At 41.7% G+C, this 18,655-nt stretch overlaps 1 protein-coding gene across 2 annotated transcripts in view; it reads right to left on the bottom strand.

Annotated features, from left to right (window-relative positions):
• Window positions 1–18,255, bottom strand: part of TJP2 (tight junction protein 2) — a 69,230-nt gene extending 50,975 nt beyond the window's left edge. The window contains exons 1-2 of one of the 2 annotated variants that reach the window (XM_052775593.1): window positions 18,128–18,255; window positions 5,600–5,716 (exon numbers count right to left, since the gene is read on the bottom strand). Coding sequence is in view for 1 of the 2 variants with exons in the window: in XM_052775590.1 (XP_052631550.1) it covers window positions 5,600–5,720; window positions 9,694–9,806 (234 nt within the window). In the remaining variant the exon portion in view is untranslated. Of the gene's footprint in view, window positions 1–5,599; window positions 5,721–9,693; window positions 9,949–18,127 lie in introns of those variants that run through there. The other variant, XM_052775590.1, reaches the window with a different exon arrangement.
• Window positions 18,256–18,655: the final 400 nt, after the last annotated feature.

Genomic DNA, 18,655 nt, shown 5'->3' with positions numbered 1-18,655 from the left:
CATACCGATGGCATGGATTGATGTAACTATCAACGTAAACACAATTTACAAGTTACTTATTCTGCAATTCAACCACAGAGAACAGACTTTCAGGCCTTCCTGGGTACCTTCTGCCCTTTGACAGAGCTATACTCCCAAGACGGAAAAGCAGGTAGGCCTTATGAGAGGAGGATGATGCCACCTAGACCAAAAATGGATGGATACAGAACAGCAGTGTAACCAGTGACAAGAGCTGCAGGAACTCCTCCGGCACCACAAGTTCCTGCCTCCTGTGGCAGGAAAAGGGAGAGCAGATACTCAGAGCACCCAATTCACCAAACAGCTATTCCATGGGAGCATCACCAGTCTCTTCCCTTGTAAGCCAAAGGAAAACAAAACCCTAAACCGCAGCTCAAAGCAGCACATCTTTAAGTGTATAATTAGATACAACTTCTCCTCCTGACTCAGCTTGTCTTAAATGCCACAAGACTCTGCATTGTGGATCACGAATGATTACACAGGATACCTACAAACTAGCCAAAACTGACCTGGGACAGCAGCGCAAGCAGAAGAGGGGCAGGAGACCCAGCAAAATGGTCTGTTCTGCCTATGCAGGTCTCTACGCACTTCAGAGTGTTTGGAGGCATGGCTGCATGCACTTTTCACTCATTGTCTCCCTTTGAAATGGGAGGTGCAGGTGCAGTTGTAGTCAGTCCTGGAAGGGATACTGCATCATGAAGAGTAAAGGCTGGGTACCAACACCATGTCAAAATTAGACAAATTGGGCTATAAATGTGCAGCTCTGTTCTCTGCAGTGTTAGGACCACCTATTCTGCATGTGCAATAACCGTACAAAGCAGTTGCATGTGCAGTAACCGTACAAAGCAGCTGCATGTGCAGGGGATTTAATGAAATGTTATGTAGGTGTGGAGAGATTTTAAAATTAACTTTTGTGGAAAGATTAATTGGTATTAACTCTATGAGAAACATGCAAATAACTTCTAGTGATGACATTTCCCATTAAGATTTTCAGTTTAAGTAATTAAGGCAGACATTGTTTGCCTACAATCAGATTGAATGTACAGTCTGTGTAGCCCTAATTTAGAGAGATCACTTTCTGTAGCTTGAGTCATGCAAAACCTAGGATGTATTCCATAAATTATCTAATGCTACTGTGAATGAAGCAGTTGTGCTGCTTCCAGCATCAGCAGAGGGAACATCCATTTAACATTACACTACAGGATGCAAATTTAAAACAAACAGCTGCCTCTCTCAGTTACTCCTGCCAACCAAGTAAGGCTATTCAGCAACTTGCCTGCAGCAATCAAGATCGGTTACCGTGCTGTGAGGTTCTCTTCCCATCCTCCCCACCATCAAGCCTTTTAACTGGCTCCTCTGACAATCAGTTCTTTTTCTTTTTTTTAAATGTTGAAGTTCAACACTTAGTAGTGCTGCTAGGCAGCTTGGCAAACAGGCAACCTCCTTAAAGAACTGGGAACTAATTTCAGCAAGTGATATTGGGAATGTAGGCTGCTAATCCAGTTGTTGAACTGCCTGAACAGATATGTCAGTTTTGCTTTTGTTTTTAAGCAAGTGTTCATGATCCTCTGATGAAAGGCACTGTAGAAGTTTCTAAAAATACCATGTTACCAAACAGCCTTTCCCCCTTCCCTTCCAGGCAATCTCTTCAGACTGCTGTTTGTCATCAGCCTGCAAGATCACACAAATCAATCAGCCCAGTCCTACTTAAACGATTCATAAATCCAATTACGTCCACCTCTTTATATAGTAAGCTGGGCCCTAACAGATTCAACCTTCAGGATTAGAGGATGTGTAGGTAGCTGACCTCTGACTCTCAAACTGTTCAGGAGCTACATAGGATTCAGACATGCAGCTCTACACTGGGGTTAAGTCACATGTGTGGCACAGTAATCTCAATCTCTGTTTTGGGGGGACTGGAGAAGAGAAGCCACGAACACTATCTTGGCACTTGTTACCATGTGTAGAAGTGAATCTAATGGAGGGCCACCCAGGTGGTGGAGGCTGAAGCACTGGCCCTGCAAGAGGAGGCTGTGGCAGCTGGGCTTGTTCAGCCTGAAGGAAGGATGGCTTTGGGACACCTAACAGCAGCCCACTCGTGCTGACAGGAGGATATTGAGGAGATACAGCCAGGTTCTCAACAGTGGTGCGTGGTAGGAGGATAGGAAAGGATGGGAAATAGTTCAAACAAGAGAGGTTCAGATGGGTATAAAGAGAAAAATTTTTCCCCATGAGGGCAGCCAAGCCATGGATCCAGGGCACAGAGAGGCTGTACTGTCTCCATCCTTGGAGATTTTCAAACGCCAACTGGGTAAAGCCCCAAGCAACTTGTTCTAATCTCACAGCTGACCCTGTTTTGGGCAAGAAGTTGGACTAGAAACCTCCTGAGGTCCCCTTCCACCTGAATTAGCCTATCATTCCTGGGTTACTGCATGACTCAAGTGCCAGCTTAAAGCAGAGTGACAAGTTCATTATCCTGTCCCTTGTCTCCACTTCCAAAGTACAGCTTGTTATTATGCAGCATAAAGGTTTTGGCATGCAGCTTGCACAGTCCGGTACGTTGGCCGTCTCTGGTCTAGTGTAAGGATGCAGACCTGTACACACTTTCCAGTTTTCAAAGCAGCAGTTCTAAGGCTTCTATTTTAGAAAGCACAGATGTCCCTAGAAGAAACACAAAGCCCAACATAAACAGCATCCCACACTTCATACATACTTTTTCTGGGGTAATCAACAGTGCAAAATCCTCTGTGGCTCACCTGGCCACCTATTTTGATGTTCTCATGGTAAGGATTTTTTAAATTTTTTTTAAGACCTAGACATACAGATTTAGCTAGACACTTCAACAAAATTTAAAACATGTAGATAATGATTTAGAGCAAGAAGCAGTGCTGTTCTAAGCCAATTATAAACTCAATTTCATGTTCACAAAAAGTTACTGTGACAAACGCTGTTATATGCTGAACAACTAGGAACAGCACTAGAGATATTAACAATATGAAATATGGTAATATAGTATATTTTTCTCAACAGTTTTGAAATATTAGTCATCAGTTCTACTAGATCTCACACATCACAGGTTTATTCTGCTAAAAAACAGCAGAAGACTGCTTGTTTGTTGCTACATCTTTGCAAAGAATATGTGAATTAGAAAATATAGATGTATAGCATATTTCAAAGGATAGATAAAAACAGCATGAGAATATGCAGAGGTGTTTGATAATAGTAAATAAAAAATGATAGTGGGGAGAATGAAGAAACACAGTTTATTTATTCTAAACACATTTTCATCTGTGCAATGTTTTAAACTATACTGCAGTGTCTTGAAAATTACATTGGCAAGTAAGGCAAGCAAATGAAATAGTGTGACCTATTGCTAGAGAGTGAAACAGGGACTTAACAGTGACTCTACCTGAACAACTCCACCCCCCCCCCCCCTTCCTCTATGGACTATGCAAATTGAAGCAACTTTCTCTGGCGTAACCACTCAGACCTCTATTAATTTAAGAGGCTACAAAAGCTAGTACTGCTATTCTAAAGAATGAAAGAACAAAGTAGCTTAAACAGATCCAAACCACACAAGCGCATACTGTTTTCCTCCTCAAACACCATACAACAGTGCATATCAACACTTAAAAGGAAATCTCTTCCCCACCCTCAACTTGTTCATTTTAAACAGAAGGCACCACATTGAGCACATTCTATTTGAACATTCATTTCGCTTACATCTCATTGCCTTCCTCTCTTCTTCATGCTTCTTGATTACTCCTTGCAAGGCCGTGAAACAATCCTCTGCTTTTAGCATTTTATCTGCCTTCCCTCACTAGAAGTCAAGCCCTACATCAAAAGCTTTACCATGGTAATCAACTATTACGGCTCAAATTAATTAAGACAACACAGCAAAGAAAACAAAGATGCCATTCTTGTGGAGATCATTATACTTATTAAGAACAAGCAAAAGAATATGCAGAATGCACAAGACATAACATACACAAAACTGTTAATTTTTTTCTGATACAGAGGTTAATTTAAAAAACAAAGCTCCAGACTGCAGTTCTTCTGCCAAGTTAGTCCTTTAGAGCACTAAAACTATGCTTCAAAGCTCTGCTTCTCCCCATCCTATTTATACTGGCAAACCTCCTGCTGACAAGCTCATTAAGAAACAAAGCAGTTCTGCAGCCCTATTCAGCAACAGCAAGGTCCCAGCTAGGGTACCACACTCACTTTTGGGTGCTGTTTTTCAGGAAGGACCAAAAATGAGCTGGTGAGAGTCCAAGGGAGAACAGTGAGAACAATCTTCAGGGAGAAAGCAGATCGACACAGCCACCCCACTCATTCACTTGCCCACAGGCAAGGTAGCTGGATGCAGCTTCTGAGGCATCTTTCTCTAGCGGATATGTGGTTCCGGAGTTTCTTCTGCTAAAAGTTGGGCTTGCAAGTATCCACTTTCCCTGGTGCAAGCTTTGCATACCATACCATATCCTTGAAAGTTTTTTATTTTAAGGAAAATGCTAGAGTATGCTGGAGACCTCAACTGGGACATTCCTGCCTGGCTATGCTTCACCAATATCCTCGTATCATATTTTCCCCCACACAGTGCCCTAAGCAAACAGGGCTTGCTTGTTTGTTATTTTATATAATGTCAACCTTTTCTTTTTTTTTTTTCTTTTCTATCATGTCTTTAAAGTCTTATTAACCAGCACCCTCCCCCCTCACTCCCAGAACATTAAACTAACAGATGAGTAGCTTTGGTTAAGTGTATCACAAATTAGAAAGACAGGACAACTGATATCCACATTTCCAAGTAAGTTACTAAAGAAGCAATAGCTATTCATCTCTCAAGAATGAAAGATAAGTCAATTACAATTTTGCGACACACCAGCGTAAAAACCTTTTGCTCCCTTAAAATTGTAATCTGTTAACAACTTACAAAAACAAGCCAAGCATGTTTGAGCAACACATAAAACTAAGGACGCATTTTATATTCTTTCTGGAAGCACTTGAGAAAAGGTTTCAAAAGCAAGGTTAAGATGCCAAAAGGATTATATTTACCTTAATGATGTACTATAAGAAAATATGCAGCAAAACAACTCTCCCTGTTTGAGGCTACTCTGTTTCCCAGGACTCTACTGAGTCACTAAGCAATTCCCATTAATGCTACCCTCTGTGCTTAAAAATCTATTTATCCCCAAATCTATGCTAAATATTTATATTTGCTGAAGACATCACCATAGATTATATCCATTCTTTACCAGTGTTTAGCTAGGAGATGGACTAGTACAGGCCTGTGCATTATTATTTGCATAACTTTAGCAGACTATTCAGTTCATTGCAAAAGCCTCTCCTCTTCTGGAGGCCTGCTGTACATCACCAAGCTTTCAGCAAATGTGCACGTGCTCATTCAAAGTTGCTCTGTGAGTTCAAAAGAACTGGTTCCGATTTCAATGTATTACTCTATTAATGTACCATTTCTTAAAACTTTTTAAAAACATAGCTAAAAGAATGAATATTATAGCTAGCACATGACAAGAATCCACCGTTTTAAACTAATGGTCAGTTCTAACTGATGCAACTTGACAAGTACCTTGTGAGGAATGATGATTTTTGAGTGTCTCTGTCTACTTGCTGTGAGATGCTTTGGGCTTGATGTACAGCTGTGCTCCCAGTCCCACTCGCAAGGAGATGGCAGTGCAGTAGTTTGCTCCCTGAAAAACAAAGTTTCATTTAAGTCATGTATATCACAGAAGAGTGACTGTGAAGCTTGGGACACTGATGTCCTAGAGATAAAGAAGACAGAAAATATATTTCCCTGGTTAGGTTGGCATGCTTTAGCTTCCCTGCCAATCAAGTGGAAACAGTGCTTGAATAAAGGAGATACTTGGTAATATTTACACTTGCAGCAACACTGCAAACTTCAGTTCAAGCACTGCCCCTGATCAGGCATCCACATAAGCCTGCACACAAAGTGACAATGCATTTTTGCAAATTAAATAGGGTATAGACAGGAAGTGTGCTTATATTCCCTTTGTTGCACTGGTCCTCCCCACAAGGTATTTGGGCTTTTTGTTTTAATTTAGTCTTAGTCTGATAGATTAGCTTGCACAAGATTGTACAAAGTTAGTGAGAGCATTGTAGCTTGAGCATAACCTCAGTAAGAACAGATACACGTGCTCCAGTGATTTCAGTTGGTAACTTAACAACTCCAGTTGCCAAAGGATAGAAAAGAAACAATTCCCAATGTCATTTTCTACTACTTCCCCTGCTCAACAGGCCTCAGCTACCCCTCTTCTGCACAAGCAGTATGTTAGCTTCCATTCAGCATCCCTGTTAGAGGGCTACTCCTCTCCCCCACCCCTTGATTATCCTGTGTAGGAAAACAGAAAATGAATGGTTTAACTAAGATGAAAGAGGAACTTTTGACAGAAACAGAAGCCAGTGGTTAGGGTTTGTTGGTTGGGTGTTGTTTTTAAAAGAAAACCAACACACATCTTGATCATCTTAATTCCTCTTAAAGAACATCCCTCCAAAGTGTTCCATCTTCAAAGAAGTATATAGCCAGACTTCCCTAGAAGAGTATCTTATCCACTTGTAACAGGTTTGGGTGTGATTTGGTTTTTTTCTTTTTTTTTTTTCTCTCCAACATATATGGCATTTTTTTTATTCTGGTTAGTACTTCATTAGCCATTGCTAGATAGCAGGAGAGCCATAAGAAAGAGATATTGAAAGAATTCTGCAGAATTCCCCCAATTATCTACAAGCCTCCCCCACGTTTTATTGATGTGTCTCGTGTGGGCACCCACTTTTTCCTGACCACAATCATTATGATGTCCCAGGTTCAAAAAAGCAAACTTAAAACTTCTAAGATATTTAAAAAATGCATTTGGTCTCAGATTAACGTCTTAAAAACTTCAAAAATGCAAGCACCTGCCAGACATCACATTATGAAAGTAGAAGGTCCTTTTCTCTCTCTGCTCATTCTTCCAGCATAATAGCATCTTTCTAAAAGTAATAAATTACTGTTTTAAATCAAGGCATGATTTTGGAAGTCACAGAACAAAAGGATGCTTAGTATGAGTTTCTGTGATCACCAAAGAGCAGCAAGAGCTATGCTGTGCTTTATGAACGAGTATCAGCTTTATTGTTCCAGGCTGTGCACAGAATACTATCCTGGAAGCTGCAGGAAAGTTACACAAGCAAGCTAATCCCAAACTACCACTGCTGTCATCATTTTGCCTCTGTGTGAAGATGCCAAAAGTTATAAAAATCAATCTATCACTGAAAACACATCACTATTCTAAGCAAAAATGGAGGTAGAAAAAACATACTTTATAATGCCTTTGATATGGAAACGTAAATGAAAGCCTTAGCAAAATAAAGTATTTGCCTTTCCCGCTTTCTTTTGTACCTTAGTCTGGGTTTTTAATCATGATTTTCACAACCTTCAAGTGATGGCACTAGAACTGGCATCACACCCTAATGCTATTTTTTATTTTAGGAGATGGTTAAGAGAAATAAAGGAAGTATTTGAGATAAGCATGCATCTGAATTTGTGCAGTGAGGAGATGACAAGTAAGGACTTCTATATTCTGTATCAGGTTTTGGAAACTGTCTCATGTTTTTTTGGTTGTTCCCCCCCCCTTTAAAACACCTTTTTTATATGGGTGTGACAGGGTACCTCTAGAAGTTGAGCGATAAGCTGAAGTTAGCAAAGTGAGTCACTAATTTGCTTATTCCAGTTGTACAGAATAAGCAGTCTGCAGCTACAAAAAGAACAGCACTTTTTTCTTCAACACAGTTTACTTTGCCACGATTGCCGGTTACCAACCTTTAGTTCCCTCAAAGTTTTAATGAAAACATAAAAGGGATCCCTATTACAGTCCAATGACAACAGCTTTTCTGCTTTTGTGAAACTGTTGGAATGGCAAATCCAAACATAATCCAAATACATCTTAACCAGTTTGGAATTCCAAGTGTGTACAACAATCACAATAACTAAACCTCTCCCTGAAAGGAGGGAGATGCCTGATTAAGAATGCTGGAAATAAAAACAAATATTAACAGGGTAGTGTCTTTTGCACTTTGGTACTGACCAACACTAAGCAGAGTAGATGAAAGCCCAGCAGTCCCAGTTACAAACCAAAAAATAATGGATACTACAGTTCACAAGTTTCATTTTTAGATAGGTTTTTCACGCTGTGACTCTGGCCAAACAAACCTACTTGAAAAAAAGAGGAATTCTGCAAGAACGTACAGTTCCTTTTGAAGGCAGCTCCTCGAAGTATCAAGAGCAATCACTTACTGTTTTACCAACGTGTAAAGAGTGGCTGCAAAATTCAAAGAGATTGGCATGTACATAACTTACATGAAACAATCAAAGGAAGTCACAGTGTAGGACACTCCACTGTCCTGTGTCCAAATACATTGTACTAAGAACCCCTTCTAATGGGCAGATTTTTAACAAAAAGCCCTACAAGCACTCATTAACACAATACCAGAAACTTAGGACCAACTTGAAGAATACTTGTGTTGATAAGAGGCTGGAAACTGTTGGCACCAGCATATTTTCTAGAGTAGTTTTTGTGGATCTGGTGATACAACTGAAAAAAAAAAAATCATATGGTGCACTGTATTTTAATTGCTTTTACTGTTGCCACACCCCCATTAGAGGAAGTGCTCTTGTGGAAAAGTTACAGGATAAATCTGAGTTCAGTTATGGCCAAACAGTCACAGTTTTACTCCAAGGTTTTCTTTGAAGTCTTGCTTACACAAAGCTATTCCAAACCAGTAGAAACATATTAATTGCTCTTGAACAAAAGCCTCTCACATTTTGCACTCCTCTGCAATCTCTGAAACAAGGTGACAGCATTCTAATGTATAACAAAAATACAAGACACTAGAAGGGCTGTGAAGACACCCATGCATCAATGCTACTCATATAGGGGCAGGTGGGAGACAAGAGCCATCTCCTTTAACATACATTGTCAGTTTCTGAGGGAAACAGTTACGAACAGAAAGAATTTTCCAAAGCCTAATACTCAAGTTGTGTGGTACAAGAAAGCACGCTGGATTGTTTTTAACAAAACCAGAATGTGCAATATTTCACATTTTGAACTTGAATAGCCTTAACTGACTTCTCTTTTAAAAACTGAAACTTTCCTTTAGGGAAATGGTATTCCTAAATATGACGAACTGCTGCTTTCTAGCAGAGAAGGAAAAGTGCATACACAGAGAAAAGTGTTTTTCTTTTCCACTTTTAGAAGCTGCTAGTTCTCTCATGGATAAAATTAAAATATGTGTATTTTTAAATGGTGGGAGAGGGAATGCACACATACACACGTCAGGTTAGTAGTAAGCAATAAACACAAAACACTGTCTCATTTTCATTCTGATGAGTATACACCTGTCTATCCTTTCTCTTCTTCAGCAAACTGCTGATTTAGAAATAACACCTTCTCCTACTTATTCTACCAGCCAAGGACAAGAAGTACACATAAGTCTCTAATGAAACCACAAAGTTTAACTACAACTGCAGAAGATACACCAATTGAAGGTACAAAAAAAGATTACCTGTTTTATGAATGACTCTCTTCTTTCCTGATAACAAGTTTTAAAATTTCATGATTCAAGGTGAGCACACGTTTTCCCACAGTTACTCTCTAGTTGCTTTATAACACTTACCCAGGATGTTGCCACAGATTTGCATGTCTACCCTCAGGAAGCAGCTCCCTCTTGTTAAGGGGAGTAATACCTATTGCTGCTTCTAAGATAGTTATATACTTCTTGTACCGCATCCTGCCTCTCTCATGAGTTCCACCACGCTAAGTTATCATCCAAATGCAGATGCTGCAACTGAAGTCATGCCTCTTCGCTTATCTGAACTGCTGCTTTTTAAAACATGCTGCAAGTTTGAAGCATAAAAATAATGTTTTTTCCCCTCTCCCAGGCTTGGAGAGTTAGCGGGAGAGAGAAACCAAAGAAAAACACCTACCAGATTCCCCTGAAACGTCATTGTTACATAATTTGATCTTTGAATAAGACACTAATGAAAATGATTGAAGAGACAATCACGGTTCTAAGCCTTGCCGGATAATGCACACTCTCCAATTGACTAATCCTTTGCTAAATCTCTGCTGTCTATAATCTTTCAAGTACTAATGGAGCACTAGGTAACTCCTCTGTCAAATCCATCCAGGGAATAATAGAGATCTGCACAGAAAACTTGAGACCGTTTTAGAAACTGTGATAGACAAAAATAGCTTTTGCTTCAACTTTTCTCCTCAGCACCAGAAAGCTCTGTACACTGAAGTGTTACAAGGGATTTATCTGATCTGTTCAGAAAAGGCATGGAGAAACATTTCCTTACATGGCTTGTACAGAATTAAGAAAACTAGAGACTCCCATTATGATACTCACTAGTCATTCAAATGTGCCTCACACAATGCCAGAAGCCACTTTCCGTGTCAAATTGTTCTAGCCATGAGGTAAGTAACTGTACGTGCCAAAGACCGCAGGTACTAACTACAAAGGTGGAGACAGATGCACGTGCTGAAGTAACAGTGATATTTTTGAAACGTTGCAGTACTGTCAAATTGCAGTATTAAGAGAGACATACTTAATAGCAAAAAGACTAACAATGGAAATGTTGTTGTAATGCTACTTAGATACTAAGATAGTAAGATATGAATGTTTTATATATAATTACATATATAAATATTATGTACTTACACAGTAATATAGATCAAAATGTAAAAAGAACAGATGGGAGAGGAAGACTTAAGACTTCAGCCACAACTCCCTCTGTAAACTGCACATTTTAGTTAATCCCTAGTATTATTAGGCATGTCTATATTTCTGTTGGGGTGACTTTGTATTGCATGCTACTTATTTAGAAACTGCTAAGATGAAAACCACTAGTCTTCATTACTGATGCTGTAAAATATCCAGCTCTTAACAAGATTTGTATAACCATTGCCAGGTCCCATATTACTTACAATCCTGTGTTACCTGTTTTTGGTGTTTAATATTCAGTCACGTTTGTTTGTTAACACATGCACACACTGAACTATCTCAAGTTATTACTAAATAGTAATCCACGGGACTGATCTTAGAAGAGCAAAATAAAATCAAGCATCTTTTAGATTCAGGGAGTACCACTGCAAACAACTGTCAGAAGAAAAAAATTAGTTTTCACCTACCTAGTTGCATGCTGATATGTAAGGAATATGCAGTCTGAAAATTTCTGATGTGTTAAGAAAATTAATTAATATATTAAAAACCACAGAAATTAAATTAAGCAAAGAATTACTATTCCAGGTCCAAAAAACCACTTAACTACAACTTCAACCATCTGTATACAAAGTACTAAGAAGCTTAGGAAAGCGAAGTACTAGTAGATGTCTGCAAGCACAGCTAACATCATTAAGCCTGCATGCATCCTGACTTCTGATAGCATTGGCAGCTCTATTGCAAAGGCAGTACTGACCAGGAAAAGACAAGAAGTCGGGGGGGTTTTGAGTATTCCATTTTTTTAAGAACCTTCTGACTGTAGTAGTCCATGACAATATTCAATTTTACTTAAATGCAGAAACATTTTGATAAAATCCAGTTTTCCCTCAAAGTCAGTTTTGTTAGTGACATCAGTATTACCACAGTTTCTCCTGTGAAGTTTTGGTACTTCTTTCTGTCCCCCTTAACACTTTTTTAACCCTAAATTTTCCCCTTATAGATCTAAGAAACAGTTCTTACAAAAACTTCCCCAAACTGCTTTTCAAAGCCAGAGTCCTATGCAAAGTCTAAAAAGCATTTAGTACAGCTCTGATCCATCTTTTGTCTGGGCAAAGCCAGTTAATTCTGACTAGAATAGGTGTCCCACAACTACCCTTGTACACAGAGAAGCCACGCTCACACAATAAGCACAAGTTACTCCCAAGTACTGCTTCTGGCTAAATGGTTCGTGAAATCTTCAGGTATCTAAAGGGAGTAAGACTGACTCACAGTTTATCAGCTTCCTTCAACTTTATTTGAAAACAGAAACTCAAAGCTGCTAGTACATCCACTGTTAGTGAAGGATGGCTTTTGCAGAGCAAACAAAAGGTCTAAAACATACCTTCATCCATTGTTTCCTGTTGGGGAGTTATCATCCACTCCCCTTCTTCTGGCTTTGTATTTTTTCAGGAAGAACGAACACCAAGTTTTACTGGAAAGAACACAGCGCAATATTCCTAACTGGGAACACACAAGTGAACAAACATAATCTAAAAATTAAGCTGTTAAGAAAAATACTTGTGTCAACTTCAGGAACTCATGTCTCTCAGTCAAATCCAAAAAGATAACAGTAAGAAACCCCCTCACAGTTCAGCTAAAAAGATTTCTTTGCTTATTCACTATATTTTCATTCTCTGCTAACCTTCTTCCTGCGGATCTCTCACATTAATTATTAATCAGTTTACAAAACAAAGAAAATCCAGTAACATGTATTTCTATCAAACTGATATAGTGCATTGTGGCAACATACCCAAAGGCTTGGAGTGTTTGTCATAGCCTTACCAAGATACACTGGCTATAGGGAAAGAGGACTCCATGAAAACTGTTAGCTTTCTTTATCTGTTCCAAAGTTCCTTATTCTCTTCTGTGCTTCCTTAGCTGAAACAAGAAAAAACACCCCACCAACATTTCAGTCTTGGGGCAGCGATTTCAGTCTGGCTGAAATTCTCCAGATGACTTTTGCAAAAGCAGTTCTGAAGTTTGCTTATTTTCATTCACACTGTAAAAACTGTAGACTTGATTGCAGTGGATGGTTTGGAAAGTAGGACGTATTTCTGGGAATGGGGGAAGAATGACAGCAGCTCTTTTCTGCATTAAAGAAACATTTATGAGACCAAAGCCAAAGCTTCCTTTTGCTCTAATCCTTGACAGATGAAAACAGTCATACTCCCTTAATTAGATGTAGAGCATACTTCACATAAACTGATGACACAAGCATGATCACATCTTCCGTCACTTCAGACCCAACTACAAAGGAGACAACCATTGCCCAACATAGCCACAAATTACTTTCATCTTTGGAAAGAGACAAAATCCTTTTCCTTCTTGTCTCTCAACAAAAATCTCTGTAAGAACTACAGACCAAAGAATTCTCTTACTTCTGAAGAAAGCAAAGAAACAAAGGTCTTTTCCTCCATGCTTTTTCTCAGGTGACAAGAATAACTATGTAACTTCCAGAACACACATGTGTTTTGTTTCAGCCATATAGCTAAGAAATAGCTTGAAAAACAATCAATCCATATGTAAAGCTTGATCTGTTGAAACAATCTTGAGGCAAAGGGGCATAAAGGATCAGATTGGGGGTGGGAATGGTTTCATGGAAAGAGAAGAGGAGGACCTGGAAACTTCTTTCACATGGCTTCATGGATTGCAGTTGCTTCTGGCCCCTCCTTAGAGACAGTCCCTTGCCTGAACAGTCCATATGTTCCTGGAGATTCTCAGAATCAGCTTATATAAAGTTGTGCTAAGGAGGCTAGAGACACCAGCAGTCAAATCTGCTGGCTATTAAGCAGAGCTAGATGATGAAGCAGATGTTAGAATAGAGAGAGCGAGCTGGACTACAGACAGCCTTGCTTGTTAACAGTGATGTGCAGGAGAGATTTATGGTTTTTCTCTAATGTCTCAAAAAAAACCCCCCAACCCCCCAAAACCCCAACAAAAACCCAAATAAACTAATGAGGCAAAGCAAATAAAAAATAGCTTGAGCAAATATGTGAAACCTTGGTTTAGATGAAGCCAAACATTGTTGAGTTCAGGCTCAGTTTATCAATACAATGCAGGCTGATGTTAAAGAATTAGTTTGGTACAACAGAGTAATGACAACAAAAGACTTTTGGGAGAGGTATTATTGAGCCAATCTAAGGGAAAATCCAAAGTGGTCCAAAATATCTGAACTCATGCCTAGCTTAGTGAAAACATACCCACACTTAAGTAGACATCCTAAATGTTACATTTCACATGTATATAGACCACGCCAGAGATAATCTGCATACCATAAAAAGAAATTTCTTAAAAGCAGTTCTGGATTGCTAGTGCAAAACAGAAGTAAAGACAGCAGCATGGAAAGGGAGCAGGCATTGGGAAAAATCAGAACAAAAGGGGATTTATATTTTTCCTTGCACACTTCTTACTGGCGCTCCTTTTGTATCACAGTATTTTTGTCTGTCATTTTCACGTTATACATGTGGAAATACAGCACTAATGAGTTTCACTTTCTTCCTAGATTAGGAACCATGTTTATCTGAGGTTCCAACACTCAGATACACAATGACAATGCTGACCTAAATTCAGGAAGACTTGGGTAGCTCGTGTTTCCTAAAAAAAAAAAAAAAAGCCTGCAGCTGATGAATACACACCAGGGTTGATGCCATGCAAGATACCAGACTAGAGCTCCCACAGCTCACTCCGTCATTACTAGGCTTGGATCATAAACATCCTAAACATGTTCACAGCTGCAAGGGTCATCTAATGCTGGACAGAAAGGAGTTGCCACAGTCTGCATTCTCATCTGAAACAGAAATCTACAATATTCCCTAGTAACATGCACTTTGAAAAAGCAATCATCTGATTTAAAAGAAAACAAAAACCAACAGTACCAAACCAACTAAAACCCAACCCAAACATTAATAGTGTAAGTTGTGAAATGACCTAGAGTGGTCTTCACTGCTGCATGAAGCTGTTTAATGCCCATAGTGCAGTCAGTACCCATGTTAATTATGTAATATTTAAATAAAAAATAACCTCAGCCCTCTACTGTTAAATGCAAGCTTTGTTTGCTTAAAAAAAAAAAAAATTCGGGGAAAAAAAATTACTTTCTGAAGTAGGTCTAGGATAACTCTAGTACTGGTAAAAGGCCATTAAAGGGCAACAGAAGGCTCCAAAGACTCTGGGGACAAGAAGTAAGCATGCTTTACAAGGGAGCAAACGTAAGGATCTAAACACAGCGCTGCTCTTTCTGAGGAGGAGGATAAGTTCAGATAATTGAGAATAGCACCCTGTGGTTGAACAGCTCTATTTTGACAAAAGCATCTGGGAGAGAAATCTGTGTAGAAACTAAACCCGAGTCCTTCTCTGGGGATTCCCAAATAACTTAGACTACTTGGTCACGGGACTGAACCCAAACCTTTAACTGTGAAAGACGACACGCACTGGTGTGCATATGTCAGCATGGCCATGCAAAACCAGTCATACCCACTTCGGTGCTGCAATCTTTGCAGGTAACTCACCATCTGCAAACATTCTTTACTATGGCAAGATCCATGTATTAGAAGTCAGGCCTAAAAATTACGTCCTATATCCTTATTGCTGTAAGTATTTGTTTTACAAATAGATTGTCTCATTTTTGAGTGGTCTTCTAAAGTTCACAAAAATTCACTGCAATTTGGGATTAAGATTCACAGGCCTTATGCAGCTGATGTCAAGGAACAATTGTCAGATTTAATAAGTTCATTTTTTCCCAGCAGTGAGTATTGTCATACCTGCTTGAAAATAAACAAGACTTGAAAAATCTCTAACGTCAACGAACTGTAGCTGTTACACCACATCAGTGCTTTCTTTCCCCTATTACTAGAATGACTGGTTCCAGGATTACTGCAATAGGATGAAATTGAAGCAGCCAAGGCATGACAAAGTTACACTGTCCTTGAGACCGTAAATACTGTTACTTCAGCAATTAAAAGAGAAGAGTTGTAACAGGAGACTTCCTTTACAAGGAAGTTCTGGAGACAGACAACATAGGTAACTGTTAAAACACACACACAAATGCTATTATCTAAATTTGCTCTAAGTTAAATGCAGCTTTGAAGTAGTCCTGGAATATCAGGCCATTCCCCTGTTGAGGATTACTATGATCCAGGAACTTTCTGATGCTTTTAAGCATCTAGGTTTTATAAAGGTACAACACATCCCATTTTGTGAACCATGTCAGTGCCCGAACATTATTTTAATCACTAAGAAAGATTTCCTGGTTGTCCTTAGAAGACACTGAACCAGGAAAGGGGGGATTAAGCAATCAAAAAAGTATCAGACACTTAATTACTTTGATGCTTCATTCTGAAGAGCTCTGTTGAGATTATAGTTCATGCGAAGTATTGGGATCATCCTAACCCCGCTACGTAATTCCCAATACTCATCTTCGGTCTCACAAAACCCCAGTGTAGTGGCACTGAGCACAGCAGCAGTTACTGATATTGTCATACAGGGGAATGCAGAATGCAATTAAAGTTAGATGCAGTTTCTCCGATCCATTGTGACTTCCCTTTGCAAAGGGAAGAGGAGTCACTACCGCTATTTGAATGCAACGTTTAGGGCTTAAGAACATGTTTGCATATAACAGTCTGGAAGCAGCTGTAACAGTAAACTCGCCTAAAAGTCAAATACATGCAGAAAGCTTCCCCAGAAGCCTGATGAAAGCCCTCATAGGCACTAAGTATAAATCTTACTGACCATGTCTAAATGACACACACACGCTTACCACATGCAAAGCATTTCAAAGTCTCTTCAAGCAGCCCGATGATCTATCAATGAATATCAATTTACACAAGCAAACTTCCCATGCTTTCCAGTACCTGATCCTTGCCATGCAGATCTCATGGATCCTGACAAGGGTCATTGCTTGCACGACCTTACAGATGGATACTTAGACTATGAATGCTTCAGAAACAAAAGAAGTGATTTCATCAGTCATAGCACATGTTTTTCTTTTTTCTCTCTCAACCACAGCTGAATCACAGTCCTAAACCTTTAAAATAAAAATTGGCTGAGCAAAAGAAAAGGTAAGTCATTTTAATTTGTTTCAAACCATCCCACCTTGATAATTATAGCCAAAGGTTAAAACAAAGCAGACCTTTGGTGGCCTCTGCTGGAGCACAGCTGTGGGGCTGAGAGCTTTCAGATACCATCCTAGCTGTTGGATTCAACACCAGTTTATAAATCAAGACTAGGGAACAGATTATTCAGAGATTCCGGCTGTTTTAAGTGAGTAACTATTAGAAAGTAACATTGGAGGTGTGAAAGTTTTCAGGTAACCAATCTGAAACAATCTGAACGTTGAGTATATGACTCTGACCCAAGTTATGTTCAGACAGCAGTACTTTTTCATCCTGGGAAAATATGCAGGGGAAACAGGTTTCAAGCAGGGGGAAAGCAAGGGCAGAGTCGTCTAATAAAGCAAGTGCATGCCACTGCTACATCAGCCTTGACACTACACGATGCAAATCTAATGTACCTGGGCTCCAGCAGGCCAAACAAGGCCGATGCCAAGGCACTTTAACAGGGCAATCAAGCATTTGGTTCCTGGAACTGCCTGTTCCTTTGTTTTACAGTTCCCTGTTAACTTGAAACTTCCCCTGACCCAGTTAGCCAAAGCCCAAGGCACGGCTGGAATCCACTCGGGATGTGCCAACATAAAGATTTCAGGAATTCTGTGTGTAACAAAGGCAGCCCCAGCCCCCGCCGTCGGGGGTGTGCGCCTGGGGGGGGGGGGGGGAGATGGGGGGGAGACGGACACACGACACCCGCCCCTCCTAAGGGGAAAAAAACCGGGTAAACAAAAACCCTGATTCATCGATGACATCTCTCCCACTTCCCACGTAGTATCGCACTCTCCCGGAAAGTACTTAGCACGGAAAAAGTCACCGAGAGCCGCTTAATCCCGTTAGGGAAAAGCCGATCCCCGAACGGAGCCCGGCTCCTCCCGCGCCCCAGGTGCGAGGCGGCGGGAGCGGAGCGGGGCCGGGCCGGGCCGGAGGTGGGGAGGGGGGGCGGGGGGTGTCCCCCGCGGCGGGAGCGCAGCGCGCAGCCCCCGCCTCGGCTCCCGCGGACAAAGAAGGCAAAGTGCGCCCGAGGAATTGGGGGGGGGGGGACGGGACGCAAAGCACACAAAGGAGGGAAAGGGAGAAGTCGCGCAGCTCTTCCCCGCAGCGCGGCCCCCGGAGCGGGCAGTGGCGCTGCCGGACAGGGGGGGACGAGGGGCGGCGGAGCGCCGCACCTGCCCGAGGAAAGAAGAGGGGACCGGCGGGGCGGCGCGGAGCCGGGGGCAGCCCAGCCCAGCCGAACCCCGCGGGGATACTCGCCTGCTCGCGGAGGTGGCGGCGGCGTCCGGCAGCGGAGGCCCCGGCAGGCGGCCCGGCGCTGGGACTGCGCGCCCTGCCCTGCCCCGGCGTCAGCCCTGCCCCGTCCTCCGCCCTGCCCCACCGCCCCGGAGCGGGCTGCGGCGACGACGGCGGCGGCGGCGCCGAGCCCGAGTTGCGGCCGCTCCCGCTGAGTCGGGCGGTTTCCTGCGGGGCGCGGGCGGCGCGGCCGCGCTGGGGCGGGCTCCCGCCGCAGGTGCCGGCCTCGCCCCCAGGTGGGGAGATGGCGGAGAGGAGGGCAGGGCAGAGGGAGAGGAGGGGGGAGGAGAGGAGAGCACGGGAGAGGAGAGGAGAGCAGGGGAGGGGAGGGGCGGCAGCGGCGGCTGGACGGGGCGGGGGGCGGGCGGCGTGCCCCCTCCGCAGGCGCGGCTCCACCTGCGGCTGCCGCCGCCACCCCCCCCAGTTCGGGGGTGACTTCGCCCGGCTGCCCGCGCTCACACACAGTCACACTCGCTCGCCCGCTCTCT

This window comes from Harpia harpyja, chromosome Z (assembly GCF_026419915.1).
Source record: "Harpia harpyja isolate bHarHar1 chromosome Z, bHarHar1 primary haplotype, whole genome shotgun sequence".
NCBI classification, from domain to species: domain Eukaryota; kingdom Metazoa; phylum Chordata; class Aves; order Accipitriformes; family Accipitridae; genus Harpia; species Harpia harpyja.
The sequence above is the reverse complement of the archived record's forward strand: the minus strand, read 5'-3'. Positions and strand labels throughout refer to the sequence as shown.